This window comes from Capra hircus, chromosome 5 (assembly GCF_001704415.2).
Source record: "Capra hircus breed San Clemente chromosome 5, ASM170441v1, whole genome shotgun sequence".
Taxonomy (NCBI): Eukaryota; Metazoa; Chordata; class Mammalia; order Artiodactyla; family Bovidae; genus Capra; species Capra hircus.
The window spans coordinates 46,733,622-46,751,413 of record NC_030812.1 but is presented as its reverse complement, the minus strand read 5'-3'; the positions used below and the strand labels follow the sequence as shown (position 1 = coordinate 46,751,413).

Genomic DNA, 17,792 nt, shown 5'->3' with positions numbered 1-17,792 from the left:
TCTAGTCGACTGTGGTCTGTTTATACGTTTCTGGAGACTAATATCAAGGCTAAGCCCAGGACACTTTTTAACTGCTTACAAGATGCCCTTCAAGTCAGAGCTCTGCCTGAGAGTTCTCAAACTCTAAAATCAATCCTTTGTGCCGATTTTAAAAAGTCACCAGATAAACAAGCAGGAGAGGGAAGCATGTTTTTATGCGGCGGTGAGGAAGGAAACCCATTTCAGACACAGGTAATTGTAGCAGTTGATTCAAACGGTACCTTTCAGCTAATCCCCCTTTAGTGAGGCTTGAAATGATTATAGGATCAAACGGCTCTTCAGTTCCTGAAATTGTGATGCCAAGAGGCCCCCCGTAGCGCTTCAGCTCCACGGTGTAAATAATTGCTCCGGAACTTTCTTGTTCATCTGCAATAAATGCCAATGAATCATAATTGGTTTCTTTGGAAGAAGCACAGTAAAAAGACACATATCTTCATACATGAAATAAGAAATTCAAAACATCAACATCAAAGCATTATGTCTCAGAAAATAATTATTTTGGGAAGTAGCATTTCCTTAGTTGGCTGTAAATTCTAATATAGGGGTGCTGCTGTCATCAAGGGTCTAGGAAGGGGTTCTCTGCCTAACGACTTATGTTTTAAACCTGTGAGAGAGCTACCCAGCTGGCACTGCAGGCCTTTTAATATGGTGCTCCTGCCTTGCACAGTGCTTGCCTAGTGTTTTGTGAGTGTGTCATAAATATCTGGGCACTGAACACATAGCTAAGGAGGCAACATGGGTGGAGAGAGTCATGCGGTAAACAAAGAGACTGGGCCATGCAATCCCTGTTTTCAGGCTTTACAAGCAAGCTAACTCTCAATAGAGGAAAGTTGATTTTACTCATGGTTAGAGCAAACTTTAATATATGCATGGCTAAGTGGGGCTTGGAAATCTGCAGCCCCTTATCTATCTTTTCATTGACTGTGTCTTAAAATGCGAATATTCACAAATACACAGATATTCAAACAGAGGGTTTTTAAAAAATTGTTGTAGCTGATTCACAATGTTGTGTTCATCTCAGCTGTACAGCAGTGATTCAGTTAAACATATATCCACTCTTCTTTAGATTCTGTTCCCAAAAGACAGGTTTGAATGATTTTTCTCCCCTCTGTTCTTGAGACTAGGAGTCATGTAAATAACATTTCAGTAGTATATACCATGTTACCACACTGTAGTGACCTAATTTTTACCATTTAATGTTAGTATGAAGGAAAATATTTGTGAGTATGGTCTGCTTGAAGCCTTGGCTTGAAAGATATCATGGGACACCTTCAACATGGTTGGGTGTTTTGACAGTGTCAAGGTTGCAAATATGAAGTCTCAGAATTCAGAGGGTTTTATTTGCTGATGACATGCTGAAAAAAACATTCTGAGTCTTTCTTGTTTTATTCCTTGGGCCTGGGAGCTGTGAATGGTTAAGGAGTTGTTCATTGCTGTACCAAAGGATACAATGAAATGGTTCAGTAGACACTTTAACAAAATAGTCAGCTTTTATAGTCAGGCTGCATCCCAGTGAAGCATTAACACAGTCACATTTCTGCAATGAGCAGCTGTTCATTTATGATATGAGGCCCTAAAATAGGAGGAATAGAAAAGCTTGAATTAACAATTCAATTATCTGTGTGTGCAGTGAAGAATTATAATGAATATAAAATAGAAAGGTCTGTAGAGAAATGTAGGAAGCGATGTGGACTCTCCAGCCAGTACTGTCTTCACTTCTGGCCAGTTTAGGAGTTTGGGGATGTACCCATCACCTCTACTTCCTCACTGCTCCATCTACTCAGAAGAAACTCTATCTATACAAAGAGAATAAAAACCATCTCCCACACTGCAATGCTTAAATCAACATCTAGGGTATAAACATCTTCAACATTAGACTCAAATTTATACTGGCAGCTGAGAATCCTCCACATCAAGCCTTCAACAGCTCTATTTGGTGGTTTACACACTTCTTCCAGGGTTCTATTTTACTGGTGGTCTATAGGCTAGTGATGGCCTGCCAAGCAGCTGCTGAGAGAAACACCAGGATACAGAGTAACCAAAAACGGAGGCAGAGTCACAGGTCTAACTTTTTCTACACTGTGACATATCATTACCCACCAGAGCTGGGTTTTACATAAACGATTAGGGTATTACTGGAAGAGTACACGTACTTTGCAGTCTCTGCCAACAACTATATTCTGCATAAAATTCTAGGTGAGTCATTTGATGAGTAAACCTTGGTAGAGTAAATGCTACCGAGGAGGCACTCTGATGTGCCTGCCAGTGGGAAGATCTGGCCGCTTTACTGCCCTTCTTGCTCACAGGGCAAGCATGAACACTAGCATGTCAATGGGCACCAAGCATCCTGGATCTCAGCTCTTTACAGGAGCTGTGGGAAATGCCAGTTACCAAGGACATGGAACCCAGCCGCCCAGGGCCCAGAAATCTGTGTGAAGTTTCCACTGAAACTTCAGTCCAGATGAAACCAACTGCTGGCCTGTAGGAAGCTGAGCTGGGTGCAGTCCCACTCTAGGAGGTTGGAGAGAAACTGACTCCAGTTAGCTTGTTCTTCAGGTAACCCAGTTATCTGAACCCACGTAATGGCGAGTGCCCTGTGTTATTTCTGGACAGTTTTGCAACTTGTATCACTACAATGACAAAATAACACCAGGAAAAGAATAAACATGTTTAGGACAGTTTCAGGCCACTTTATGTAGGGGGACACTTTTAATCAGGCAGCTGAGGTGTTTCAATAACAAAAGGCACTTATTAGGGTACTCAATGAGTTTAAATGGTGATGAGATGCAAGTTTAAATAGTGATGAGATGCAAGTCAAGAAAATGGCAGTATATTAATGAAGATGTGATGCTATATTTAGACAATGTCAAGAATGTAGCTGATTTCTGATTTATTCAACAAATAAACCCTTGGAAACAAAAGCTTGAAAGATTTAAGAAACATTACAACCAAAAGCAATGAATACATCTTTTTGGATTCTAATTTAGACAACTGTTTTTAGAAAAACTTATCTATCCATGTATATGAATATCAGGGACCCAGGAACATTGAGTAAAGACTGGCTCCAAATCAGGAAAGGAGTACATCAAGGCTGTATATTGTCACCCTGCTTATTTAACTTATATGCAGAGTACACCATGCGAAATGCTGGGCTGGATGAAGCACAAGCTGGAATCAAGACGGCTGGGAGAAATATCAATTATGCAGATGATACCACATTCACAGCAGAAAGCAAAGAACTCAAGAGCCTTTTGATGAAGCCTCTTGATGAAGGTGAAAGAGGAGAGTGAAAAACCTGGCTTAAAACTCAGCATTAAAAAAACTAAGATCATGGCATCCAGTCCCATCACTTCATGGCAAATAGATGGGGAAACAATGGAAACAATGAGAGACTTTTATTTTGGGGGTCTCCAAAATCACTGCAGATGGTGACTGCAGCCATGAAATTCAAAGACGCTTGCTCCTTGGAAGAAAAGCTATGATCAACTTAGACACCATATTAAAAAGCTGAGACATTACTTTGCTGACAAAGGTGTGGCTAGTCAAATCTATGGTTTTTCCAGTGGTCATGTATGGATGTGAGAGTCGAACTATAAAGAAAGCTGAGCACCGAAGAATTGATGCTTTTGAACTGTGGTGTTGTAGAAGACTTTTGAGAGTCCCTTGGACTAAAAAGGAGATCCAACCCAGTCAATCCTAAAGGAAATCAGTCCTGAATATTCATGGGAAGGACTGATGCTGAAGCTGAAACTCCAATACTTTGGCTACCTGATGCGAAGAATTGACTCATTGGAAAAGACCTAGATGCTGGGAAAGACTGAAGGCAGGAGGAGAAGGGGACCACAGAGGATGAGATGGTTGGGTGGCATCACTGATGCAATGGACATGAGTTTGAGTAAGCCCCAGGAGTTGGTGATGGACAGGGAAGCCTGGAATGCTGCAGTCCATGGGGTCACAAAGAGGCAGACATGAATGAGCAACTGAACTGAAAAATTATTGCTATTGTGATGATACCAAGTTATGAATTTTAGAAGTCTTTTATAAGAGTATTGTTTAGGAATACATTAATAATATTTGCAACATGCAATGATATGATGTCTAAAATTTCTTCAAAATAATTCAGTGTATGGGTGGGATGAGGAAATTAGGGTGGGAGTAGATCTAAAGCAAGGTTGATTCTAAGTTAATAGCTATTAATGCTAGGTGATGTAGGATGGTTCATTACACAGTCTTTATTTTTAAAATATATTTTCATATTAATTTTTAATTTGCTTTTAAAACTTTTTATTTTATATTGAATTATAGCTTATTAACAATGCTGTGATAGTTTCAGACGGACAACAAACTGGACTCAGGCATACATATACATGTATCCATTCTCCCCGAAACTCCCCTCCCATCCAGGCCCATCCAATTAAGGTTTTGGTGGCACAACAGTAAAGAATCTGCCTGCCAATGTAGGAGACACTGGTTCGATCCCTGGGGAAGGAAGATCTCCTGGAGAAGGAAATGACAATCCACTCCGGTATTCCTGCCTGGAAAATCCTATGGACAGAGGAACCTGGTGGACTACAGTCCCCAGGGTCACCAAGAGTCAGACACAACCTAGTGACTAAACAACAGCAACCAGATCCTATGAGCCACCTGCCCACCAAGCAGGGTGCCACGTGCTCTTCAGGAGGCCCCATCTCAGCTCTGCCCAGTTGCTGATAGCAATGGCTTTTCCCTAAATTGTTTTCCTACCTAAGATCCAGTCTTTGTCCTTGTCTGCCACATCTATTTTCACCAGCCCTGTCAACACTGAATTCTTTCTTTTTCCTTCTCAGAATATTCTGAAAGCGATAAATCTGAATATGTGGCTCTCTCTTCCTTAAAGCTTTCCATTAGTTCCCCGATTACTGACGAATAAAATGCAACCTCTTGGCATGAACAGGGCTGAAGCCTCTATGTCTTCTGCCATCCTTTCCCATTCCAATCCAATCTAATTCTCTCCCCAATGGTCCCTTTGAAAAGCACTTGTCTTGCATCTTTAATCTTGCACATGTTACTCCTTGGGCACAGACATCTTCCTTCCTCTGGAGAATTTTATTCTCATTTTCTACAAACTTTTAGGCTTTTTATTTTGTATTGGGGTATAGCTGATTAACAATGTTATGACAGTTTCAGGTGAACAACAAAGGAACTCAACCATACGTATACATGTATCTATTCTCCCCCAAATTTCCCTCCCGTCCAGGCAGCCACAAACATCGAACAGAGTTCCATGTGCTATACAGTAGGTCCTTGTTGGCTATCCATTTTAAACATAACAGTGTGTACATGTCCATTCCAAACTCCCCAATTATCCTTTCTTTCCATCCCCCCCACCCCTAGCAACCATGTTAGTTCTCTTAAGTCCGTGAGTCTCTTTGTTTTGTGAGTAAGTTCATTAGTATCATCTCTTTTTAGATTGCACATATAAGGGGTGTCATATGATATTTCTCCTTTCCTGACTCACTTCACTCAGTATGACAATCTCTAGGTCCATCCCGTGTTGCTGCAAATGGCATTATTTCATTCCTTTTAATAGCTGCCTACCCTCACTTTAGAACATGGCTTAGCTGTCTTATCTTTCTGCAAACCTTCCAGGCTCTTTAGCTGAGACTAGAGACCTTTTCCATGAGATCCTCCAGCCCTTAAGTATTCTTGCAGTGTTCCCATACTTCTTTATAATTTTTTTTTGCCTCCTCTCTTCCCACTGAGAAGAAAAATTGAATTTAAATTCTTCCTAATTAAAGAAATTAAACAGAAAGGAATAAGGTTCAGTCAGGTTGAGCTTTGGAGGGTCACACACCATTGTAATGTAATATTTAAGATTCTTTGCTCCCTGAAAACCAACTTTTAAAAAATCAAATATAGCTCATTTACAATGTTATGTTAGTTTCAGGTGTATAGCAAAGTGATTCAGTTATACATACATATATATCTTTTTTGTTCAGATTCTTTTCCTTTCTACCTGAGAACCAATTTTTGCCCCCATTGGGAACTCATGGTCTAGTATATACTTTCCACTCTGGGTTGTAATTCTCTCTCTACATGTCTCCTTCATCAGAATAGGATCACCTTGAAAATTCATGTTTGCTTTTTTTTTTACTGGAATATAATTGTTTTACAATGTTGTGTTAGTTTCTGCTGTACAATGAAGTGGATCAGCTATATGTATACATATAGCCCCTCTCTCTTGTGCTTCCCTCTCACCCTCACCTCCCCCACCCATCTAGGTCCTCACAGAGCACTGAGCTGAGCTATCTGTGCTACACAGCAGGTTCCCACGAGCCATCTATTTTACACATGGAAGCAACCTAAATGTCTACTGACAGACGAATGGATAAAGAAGACGTGGTACGTATATGTGATGGAATATTACTTAGCCATAGAAAGGAAAGAAACTGGGTCACTTGTAGAGACGTGGATGGACCCAGAGTCTCATACAGAGCGAAGGAAAGCTGAAAGAGAAGACCAAGTATCATATGTTAACATATACGTGCTGGATCTAGAGACCCATTACAGAAGAACCCACATGCAGGACAGGAATAACGACGCAGATGAAGAGGACACAGCAGGGGAAGGAAGGATGGGCTGAGCTGGGAGATTAGGACTGACATATACACTAGCATGTGTAAAGTATTTTTCGTCCTCACGTGCCCAGAGCCTAGAACTATGCTTAGCATCACAGAGACTCCAGTAAGTGCCTGAACAAATGAGCAAAAGGACAAATACCCATTAGCAGCCAGTTACAGGTTCCTAGCCTTGTGAGTCACCCTTCTGGCTGCTCCAAGGTCTAGTTTCCTTCTCCAAGGTGATGCAAACGCAATCAAGCTCATTCAAAGAGTGAGAATAAAGCCTGAGCTGCTGGAGTTAGCTGCAGGCTGCACTTCCAAATCCATCTGCCTTCTCGGGCAGCGGCCCAACTGGCAGCTGTACAGCCCTGCAGCTTGCGAAGAGGGTGATAACTGCCATTTATGCTCAGACCATTTTGGAGGTGGAAACCCTCCAAGATGCTCTCTCCTTGAGGCTGTTCCAGCTAAGAAAGGAGCAACTGGAGTGTTAAACCAGAACAGAAACTTTCTGAGAAGGAAGAATGTGGATCACCAGGAAGTTGCAAAGAGAGCCTAAACAGATGTTAATGATATTATAAACAGCTTCTATATCACAACAGAAGGTTTACCACTATTAATAAAAGACGTGAAAGGGGGCCAGCCAACTTGTTTGTTCTGCTCAGCTCCCTAGTTAAGGAAATTAATGGGACCATGGAACAGATGCAAAATTGCAGCATTACTTATCTGCAATGTTATTCCCGGGCTTCTTGAGTGCCGTCTGTTTAACAAAACGAGCACTATCTAGCTTGAATTCATCATGGCATCTGCTTATGTGGCCAAACAGGAGTCTTGGATTTGGGAGAGGGCCTTTGGAATGCATAAATATACAGGTCAAGCAAAGTTCACTTCAACTAAAAATAATGGAATTCATGTCATCGAGTATGGCTATATTTCTTGGAGGGGGACAGACCTGAGAAAATGAAGCATTTAAAAAATATCCTCTACAGCTGCCTGTACTGGTTTTTCTAGTAGTCATTTATGGATGGGAGAGCTGGACCATTAAGTAGGCTGAGTGCTGAAGAATTGATGCTTTTGAATTTGGTGCTTGGGAAGAATGTTGAGAGTCCTTTGGATAGTAAGGAGATCAAACCAGCAAATGCCAAAGGAAATCACCTTTGAATATTCATTGGAAGGACTGATGTAGAAGCTGAAGCTCCAATCCTTTGGCTGGTTGATACAAAGAGCCGATTCATTAGAAAAGACCCTAGTGCTGGGAAAGATTTAGGGCAGGAGGAGAAGGGGATGACAGAAGATGAGATGGTTGGATGGCATCACCAACTCAATGGACATGAGTCTGAGCAAGCTCCAGGAGATGGTGATGGACAGGGAAGCCTGGCGTGCTGCAGTCCATGGTGCTGCAAAGAGCTGGACATGACTGAGCGACTGAACGACAACAATAATTGTGGAATTAAATGACGAAATCTGAAAAAGATTCATTTGTGAAACAACGGATTATGACAAGATTGCCATTGAATGCAATGAGAAAAGGTCAATCTTTTCCATAAATAGTGCTGGTTAACTTAGAGATTCACATGAAAAAACAAACATTGTTCCAGGATAGGGAAACCTGGCGTCCATGAGGTCACAAAATGTCAGACGTGACTTAGCCACTGAACAGCAGCTGCGTGACTGTTGTGTAGTCATGTAACCTGGCCTTATCAAAATAACGTTCCAAGGAATTGGTGAGTGTTTAAGAGTAGAATTTTAATTTCTTTGTTTGTTTGTTTATTTGGCTGTGACTGGTCTTAGTTGTGGCGTGTGAGCTCTAGAGCACGTGGGCTCAGGAGTTAGGGTATGTGAGCTTAGCTGCTCTGTTGCACGTGGGATCTTAGTTCCCCAACCAGGGATTGAAACTGCATCCCCTGCAAGGCAAGGCATATTCTTAGCCACTGGACTATGAGGGGAGTTTGCTTAATTTCTTTATGTAAGTGATCATTTATAAGTCTCCAAATTAGGTTGTCTCATGACAGTGCTTCTCAAAGTACAGTTTTGGGACCAGTAATTTCAGCATTATTTGAGAATTTGTTAGCAATACCAATTCTCAGCTTTATCCCAGACCTGTAGGAATCTGAAACTTTGAGAGAGTGGGACCCAGTCACCGGTATTTCAGCAAGTCCTCTGGGTGATTGGGATGTTGACTTCAGTTTGAAAGCCATTACTGCTTTGAGATAAAGCAGAAACAAGGGAAGAGTATTAAAAAAAAAAATCTATCAGGAGTTTTTTTTCCTGCAGCCAGCCTCTTGCTCTACCACTGTTCCTTGCACAGCCAGGATCATTCTTGGTTGCTTATGATGGGGCATTCTGTTATTTCAATCTACACTTGATGGGAAAAAAGCTGCTGAAAATTACTTAGCTGGCTTAACACTGATGAACTGAAAAAGTGAAAAATGGAAGGCCAAATCTTTGAAAGGCAGATTTAACTGGTACTAAGGCTATATTTGCATAAGACTCTATTTGGAAATGTGAAAAAGCCATTTGCTTTGGATAGGACAAGTTGCAGCCTGGAAATGTTTCTCTATGCAGATTAGAGCTGGTGAAGGGAAAATACTGAATTTATGGTCTCTAGAAACATGCTGTCTGTTAGAAGTGAGGTGTTTACATCAAGAGAGGTATCATTAGCAGCTATGAGTTTGGTACAAAGGCAGTGACGCAAAGCAGACCCTTATAAATTATCTGGGAGGGATTTGGAAGCCCCCATCTGTTTCTTGCTACAATTTCCCCCAAATTCTCTCTCAGAGCTCTAAACTCTCCCCTCTTCATACACATTTGGATCTAGATGCAGACAGGCTATAGATTTTCTTTCAAAGGGGTTATTGCATCTTTGAGGTCTTGGCAATTAGGTAACAGCCGTTGTTTTAATGCTCAGACCCAGAAAAGCACCCATTGGCTCTGTGTTCCATCGCTCAGTTGTGTCTGCGTCTTTGTGACCTCACTGACTTTATCTTGCCAGGCTTCTCTGTCCATAAGATTTTCTAGGCAAGAATACTGGAGTGGGTTGCCATTTCCTATTGTGCTTAAATATATCACCTCCTTTGATCCCTAGAACAGTCATGTGAAGGAGACATTCAACAGATGTTATGGATGAGGACACTAATACTCAGAGAAATTAATTTTCCCAAGTTCGCCAGCTTGTCACTTGTGAAGTCAGTCTAGTGTTCTTAGTCATTATATTCTACAGCTTCCCCCAGCCTGGGCTAGAAACAGAGTTAATCCGGACTCTCCTAAATGCATCTTCAATACTTCAGTAAGTGATTGCAACCACTGGTCACTGACAAAATACTATGGCCTCATTCCTCTGCTCTTTTGTCTTTTAATAGCTTCCCATTGGCTTCTGGGGTAAAATTCAAATTCCTTTAAAAAAAATTAATCTTAATAATTAACCCAATGTACTACTTCAACATATAATCTATCTAAATAAATTATTACGGATATATTCTATATTTTTTGTACTAAGTCTTGAAAAATTCAGTATGGAATTCTCCAGGCAAGAATACTGGAGTGAGTGTCCATTTCCTCCTCCAGGGGATCTTCCTGATCTAGGTACTGAATCCACAACTCTTGTGTCAGCAGGTGGATTCTTTACCAGTGAGCCACCTGGGAGGCCCATTTTATATTTACAGTGTCTCAATCTGGATGCTAAATTTTCCACACTTAATAGATGAAATGTAGTCCAATGGGAAAAAAATTGTGTTTAATGGAATAATATTTTATCTTGCTTTCATTTTAAAAGTTAAACTAGGTTAGAAGGACCGTAATGATCTGGTTTCAGTGTATCTGTCTCCTCGCCTACTACTGAGTCCTTACACAAGCTTTCTGCTTTAGGTGTATGTGCTACTAGGATGTGCCATGCTCTCTGATTTCCTTTGGTTCCTACTCTTCCTCTTGTTAATTGTTAATAACACGTCCCAAATACCTTTGAGATCAGGATTGCTAGAAACATTTACGTGAGCTCCCCAGTCTCAAACGGGTGCCTTCATATTCTCTTACCATTTTGTACACACACCTAGAACATTCATCATACTGCTAATTACTTTCTTCTGTTTGTCTATAAAGTGGTAACTGATTTAAGGGCAGAGATTGTGTCCTTTTTAATCTAAGGACTGCCAGTCCCTAGTACCTTACAGACACTAGATAAATGCCAATGGCATGACTGAATGAGAAATGAACACTTTAACAACGTTTGAAAATAGCTCTGCCATCTCCCTGGGTAAAGTGCAAGGCAGAACAATGAAACTGGTGCAGCTGGAAGACACTCTTACATTTTGAAGCAACATCTGTTAAACTCAAGTGCAGTATTACTAGTTTAGGAAACCAAGTTATATCAAGTACGACTATAAATCTTCTGTAACTGATGACAGAACCAAGGATGGAGAGGAGCAGACAGTTAAGGAAAGAACTGGGGACTTCCTTGGTGTACAGTGGATAGAAATCTGCCTGCCAGTGCAGGGGAAGTGTGTTCGATCCCTGGTCCGGGAAGATTCCGCATGTCGTGGGCAACTAAAGCCTGTTTACCACAACTACTGCAGGCCTTGAGCTCTAGGACCCCCGAGAGCTACAACTAATGAGCCCCTGTGCCACAGCTACTGAAGTCCATGCCCCAGAGCCTGTGCTTTGCAACAAGAGAAGCCACTGGCATGAGCAGCTTGTGCACCACAACCAAGAGTAGCCCCCGATCACTGCACCTAGAGAAAGCCCACACGCAGCAACGAAGATCCTGCTCAACCGAGTAAAACAAGATAAATAAATAAACAAAAAGAGAACTGGAAGACTCTGGAAGTCTACGGGTATAGAAAGTCCAATATTCGTGTAAGTAATATTTTAGAGAGTGAAGAATATATACTGCATATTACCATTCTGATTCTAATTCAAATATTGAGACAAAGGATTGAGACAAATATTGAGACAATTTAAATCACCAGCTTAATTTCAATTAAGCACAGTGTCAAACTTCCAAAATCAGTGACTATTGTCATGAATAGTGCTTATTTTCCACTCATTTATATCTTGACCTAGGATCAGAACTAATGTGGGGAAACGCATTTCAGAATATAATAATAATAATAAAATAGTCCCAAGTTATTGAATACTGACTGTGCCAGTAAGTCTCTCAACAAGCCAGAGCAGCACCCCGAGGGGGGTATTATTTTGCACATATTACTGAAAGTACAACCAAATCTCAGGCAGGTTAAGTAATTTGCCCAGACTCATGCAGCTCGAATGCAGTAGAACTGAACTTTAAACACAGGTCTGATTTAAAAGTGTGCTCTTTATGACTACGTAGTAGGCCTTGAACTACTCGACATCCAAGTTTTGCATTGAATAATCCCCTCCTTGCTTTGCTCTGAATAAAAAAGAACTTGGTTACTCAAATTATACTTGTATTCTCATGGTGGAAAAGGATATGGAAACACTCAAATTCTTCCAAATCAATGATCAGATGATAATGTTCAGTTAGTGGTCTGTTATAAAAATGTGAGTATAGGTTTCAGTACGCTGACTTGAGAAAATCTAGTTTGGGTAAATATCTCTTAACACCTATATTTACAGTCTTATTTTGGTTAGATGAATGGTTTCCAATGAAAGATTTTAAGATTTAAAAAATTGAAAACACTTATAAGTTTTTAAAAAGTACCTAACAAGCATGATCCTTACCATAGTATTAGGCATAAGGATTGTAGGGGGAAAGAGCTAAAAGGGGGGAAAATGAGCCAAAGGAAAGAAGCAACTGAAGTAAGATGCAGATCTCCAAGTGCTCAGCTGTCTCTGAAACTTCTCAGCGTGTGTCTGCACTGCCTGGCTTTGGAACTGGGAACTCTGCCAGCCACAAACATCATACATATTCATCTCTGGCTTGGCTTCTGCACTCTGCAAGAAACGTAGCTAAGATCTGCTTAGCTTGGCAAATCATGTGAAATGGGTTTCTCCACAGGGTTTTGCCTCTTCACTAGGACAGAACCCAGCCTGATGCTGAAGGCTTTATCCTTCTTTTAAAACAAATCCTCCCCCAAAAGTACCATTGAGGTATGCTTGTTAGGAAAGAAATGCAAATGTTGGTGAGGAAAATCAGTTGCTTGTGAAACAACTAGAAGAAATCCGTGCATATTTTTAAAGGTTCATTATAAAATATATTTGGATATAATTATCCTTACCAGTGGTACCGATGGATGTAACTACCAACTTGTTTTGGCTCTAAATAGTAATCACAAACACATGGCCTGATGTGACCGTGAACTCTGGATCTAGAGAATTAGATTCCAGGAGATTGCAGGACATTGACAACTGCTCGTTATTGGTTGGGATGAAATTATTCAGTAGAAACTCTCTTAACCATCTCCCTTTAACCAATTTACTGGATTCATTGTGACTCTCCATCCTCTGTGTAAAATATACCGACCAATGCCATTGAATGATTCAGAATAACGCTTCCCTTCGTATTAATAGCACCTCATGTACCTCTGTTTCTGCTACCAATTGAGTCAAAGTGAAATGAAGTGAAGTCGCTCAGTCGTGTCCGACTCTTTGCGACCCCAGGCTTCTCCCATGGGATTTTCCACGCAAGAGTATTGGAGTGGGTTGCCATTTCCTTCTCCAGAGGATTTTCTCCACCCGGGGAAGATCGAACCTGGGTCTTCCGCATTGTAGGCAGACACTTTACCATCTGAGCCATATATGTATACAACTGAGTCAAAAGCTTAACATTTAGAGTCAATTAGGTTTATTCCCAAGCCTGTTTCTGCCGGTTTCACTTGTTATTTTAACTGTATAAGTTGATGAATCTTATATAACCTATGAAATATGAGTATATTGGAACTATGAAAAAGTCAAATGCTTTGGAAAGATTCAATAAGGGGGATTATTAGGCAAAATAATAATTAAATAGAGGGAAAACTTGAAAACATTAGGGAGATAAAAATCTAGTTGGAGTAAGCATTCAGATTGCTTTAAGTTCTTTAAATTCTCACTGTATTAAAGCAAAATAACACAACCCCCCCTCCAAACCTAGAAATCTTAACCTGTGTATTGTAGGTATGACTTAGGTAAACAAGTTGAAAAATTTATAACTATAGTCAGCAGAAAGTGTTGGCTTCATCCATAAGATTGGTACATTTTTAAATCAAATGTTTATATTATAGATATATGTCACTTTTTAGAAATCCCCATGTTAGTTGACTCTTGTTTTGATTAGCTTGGGTTCTTATCCAAAGCAGATAAAAGGGCATCTGCAGGGGGCTACTCAGATTACTGAGTCTTGGCCACAGCAGCATCAAAATGAAGTTTGCTAGAAATGATAGTCTCGGTCCCCACCTGGGGTTAGCACTCAGGGACTGCGTTTTAACAAGGTCTTCAGGTGATCTGAGGCCTTCTCAAGTTTGAGAAGCACTGCACCTCTGTATTCACACATTACTGGAAGCACTAAAATGGATATAGCCCTTTAAGGAAGCAACATGGCACAAGACTCATCAGGAATCATAAAAATTCCCTTTTTATTTTGACTCAGCCATCCTACTATTTAGGAATATTTCCTAAAGAAATAATTCAAAAGAAGAAAAGTTGAATAAAGATATCTACACATGAAAATATCCATTATTGTGCCACCTACAGTAATGAAACAAATGGGAGCAATCTAAGCGAGAAGAAAAGAAAGGTAAATAAATTATGGGCAGTAAATTAAAATAATAGCCGTTAAGGATTTGTAAAGTGGTACCATGTATATATAGCTACATAAAAACAGAACATGCACTGAAGTTATTATTATGTAATATAACATCAACTAGCAAATGACTACTTCTGTTCTATCAGGGTGGTATCAGGTGATGATTTACTTTCCATCTTTAAAAATTATTTTAATACAGCTGTAACATTTATATAATGTAAACATCTTAATTATATCATTAAAAAACCCTATTATTTAAAATTCAGACTACACTCTTAACACCCAATTTAAAGACCCTCTTAACTATAGAAAACACTGCTGCAATGTCACTAGCCAGCTGTTGTATGTAAAACACCAAGATCTAATATCTTTGGTGACAGATGGGCAGTTAGAGAGATCAGTCTTAACTGCGGCGGTGATCAATACCTGAATTATCTTCATCTTTGCGGATTTTGAGCTTCACCAGGTCTTCGCACTGCTGGAGGATCTGAACTGCATCTTCCATGGAACAGTTGTCCAGTCGGATGTTATCTATGGCGAGTAACTTATCCCCAAGTTCCAAGGTTCCTGTTCTGTTAGTAAAGGCATAGCAAATGCATGCTTAATGATGAACACTTAACTAGGTTATTTAAAAGGCATTCAACATAAAGTAGCATTATGGTAGTCTTTAGGGGAAATATGATTCTTCAACTTCAAAAAAATGCATTTTATTGATATATCCCCTTTCTGCAGTCTTATTTTGGATGGCTGCTGTGACATTCAATTGCAGATTATTAAGAAACATTTTTATTTACTTTCTTTAATTAGATCAGGACAACCATTTAAGTGTCACTCAGGAATTCTGAGGTTCCCAGGAAGGTGTGTAATGAGCCTGGGTTTACATGGCCCAGGTGTCCTTACGCTTCTTTGCGTTATTGCACCACCTTTGGTCCTTGGCAGTCCAGATATAGGAGAGGGTAGAGGGAGTGGGGGGAGTCAGGTGGGATGGACTTAGGGGAGGTCAGGGTTTTGGTGTCTCCGCATTTCCACCTGCACCAGGGAACTCACTGTGGCTGCAGTGGGGAGAAAAGGTGAACTGGAAAATGGAACTGGTTAGGGACTGCTGCAGGTCTTGAAAGTTTTTAAGGTCTATCATGAGATGAGAAAAAACAATGAGAATGTATATTTGCTTATAGGTGCTTCTATATGTATATGCACACATATTTTTAAGGAAGGTTATGTTTAAGAACCATCCTTTATGCATTATATCTATGATTCTGATTGCTAACAGCTTCCTAGTCTCCATTCATCCTTTCCTTCTTCTGGGTCATCCCCTAAAGATGCACATGCCAGACTCTCTGGGCACCACCCCTGCTCCCCTCTAGGGTTGGAAAATCACAACAACCAGAGGAAGCTGGAAAGGACAGGCAGATGTGCTTCTCCAGCCCTGTGTTGCCTGCCTACCTGCCAACTGCTGTATGAGAAACAAACTATTTATGAGTTTCCTTATCACAGTATCTGAACCTATACCTATATACCTAAAGTAATGCCCTTCCTACTTTTTGAGTACTAAAATGTTCCTCTAATGAAATGACTGTAACAATAGATGAGATTTGTAAAATCCTTAACTGAAAAACAAAAAGAAAGTTAATAGTCTTACATCAATATTTCTAATCAATTAAAAATATTTTGATCTGTGAAATTGCAAGTTTGAGAGTCCTTGATTTTCAAGGTCAATGGATCAAATAGGAGACATACACATTGTTTGAGGCTCAATGGAGGATATTGGCTTGACTAGGGAGGACGTTATAGGATCTAGTAAAACTCTCCCCCAAATCTATTATTTGCATTGAGGTGACTCTCATAATTGGGGCCACTTTCATTTTTTTAGCTGGAAAAGTGAAGGGTGGAAGACGATCAGTGAAGGAATGGCTATGTTGGACTCATGAGAGACCCTAAAAAGCATCTTTAGGTGATGGTTATCTGCACTAGCTGCAAAAATAAAGTGACATTGAGGAAAAGCTCTACATGCCATTGACATTAGGGATGTCAAATATGATCAATTAGTTGTGGCTGCCTGGAAAATACTGAGAGTACCATGGCCCATTAATAAGGTTGTCCCTTGTGTGGAAGAAGTCATTCCTGCTGTAATTAAGAAATACCCTGGGATGAACCAGTAAATCCATCTTTCTTACCTGTGTGCCACACTGCCTTTCTTGATATCTGATATAACCAGGGGGTCTCCTGGTTTTCTACTGGATGGTGCTGTAATAATGAGGATAGAACAGTCACACCTTTATATTCATGATTCACCCATTACTGTACAAGTCTCATTTTATAGCAACCGTTAGTGCAAGCTCAATTTGTATGCAAAGCAAAGAGAATCAGCAAATGAATTTAAAAACGTGCACATTATCCCTTCTTGATATAAAAATATGTTTGTGTTAAAGTACTTAGAAACTTGAAAATGCAAGCAAAGTTATTTTAAATCTGCAACTGGAGAAGGCAAGTGAAAAGCTGTCTATCAGGATTAAATCCGTTTCATTCTGTGATTCTCAGCAGAGTGAAGAGTGAAGAGTCCAACAGTACAGTATTAAAAGCAATTAGGGGCTCCCCATGGACAGGGGAGCCTGGTGGGCTGCAGTCCATGGGGTCGCGAAGAGTCGGACACAACTGAGCGACTTCCCTTTCACTTTTCACTGTCATGCATTGGAGAAGGAAATGGCAATCCACTCCAGTGTTCTTGCTTGGAGAATCCCAGGGACGGGGGAGCCTGGTGGGCTGCCGTCCATGGGGTCACACAGAGTCGGACATGACTGAAGTGACTTAGCAGCAGCAGCAGCTTGATGATACTTACGTGTAATCCCTTCTCCCACCACTTCTTTCACTCCTCACCAGTGAGGAGATGCCACTCTTTTATGGGACCCTGTCATACTACTCAAGTGTACTGTGTGGAAAGTGGGTGAGAATCACTGATGTAAATTTTTTTTTCCCCAGAAGGAAATCTTCTGCTAGACAGACTGTAAATCCTAAAGTTTTGTTCACAAATTCATACCTAGAGTGCTCCGAAAATGTTCAGAAATGTGAACTGATTCTACATATTTTTATATACATTCATAGTCTAAACGTACTTTATTGAGTTTAAAACTATTATTCTGCATGGGGTCAGTTATGGGCTTATAACCTTTCTCATGAATATTTCCATTTGGTGATAATGAAATAATAATAATGAAAAGTAATTAGGAATTAATCTGAGAATTAATCCTCAAAATGAATTATAGTACATGTAAGAACAAAAGTATCATCTTGACCTAGAAAATTTACATTTAATTTAGGAATTCGATGATTAAAACGAACCATACCAACATTTGTAAACAACAATATGCCTCCAAGAGGAGATGTTTTGCCAACATTGAAGCCTGGAGTGATTTCCTTTTAAGGATCATTAAAAGGCCCCTGAAGTAAGATTTTATTATAAACAG

At 40.2% G+C, this 17,792-nt stretch overlaps 1 protein-coding gene across 2 annotated transcripts in view; it reads right to left on the bottom strand.

Annotated features, from left to right (window-relative positions):
* The window catches only part of GRIP1 (glutamate receptor interacting protein 1), a 316,084-nt gene that overhangs the window by 60,721 nt on the left and 237,571 nt on the right, over positions 1 to 17,792 (bottom strand). For both annotated transcript variants that reach the window (XM_005680211.3, XM_005680212.3), the window contains exons 14-16: positions 16,506 to 16,575; positions 14,758 to 14,903; positions 261 to 405 (exon numbers count right to left, since the gene is read on the bottom strand). In XM_005680211.3, coding sequence (XP_005680268.1) covers positions 261 to 405; positions 14,758 to 14,903; positions 16,506 to 16,575 — 361 coding nt within the window. The remainder of the gene's footprint in view (positions 1 to 260; positions 406 to 14,757; positions 14,904 to 16,505; positions 16,576 to 17,792) is intronic.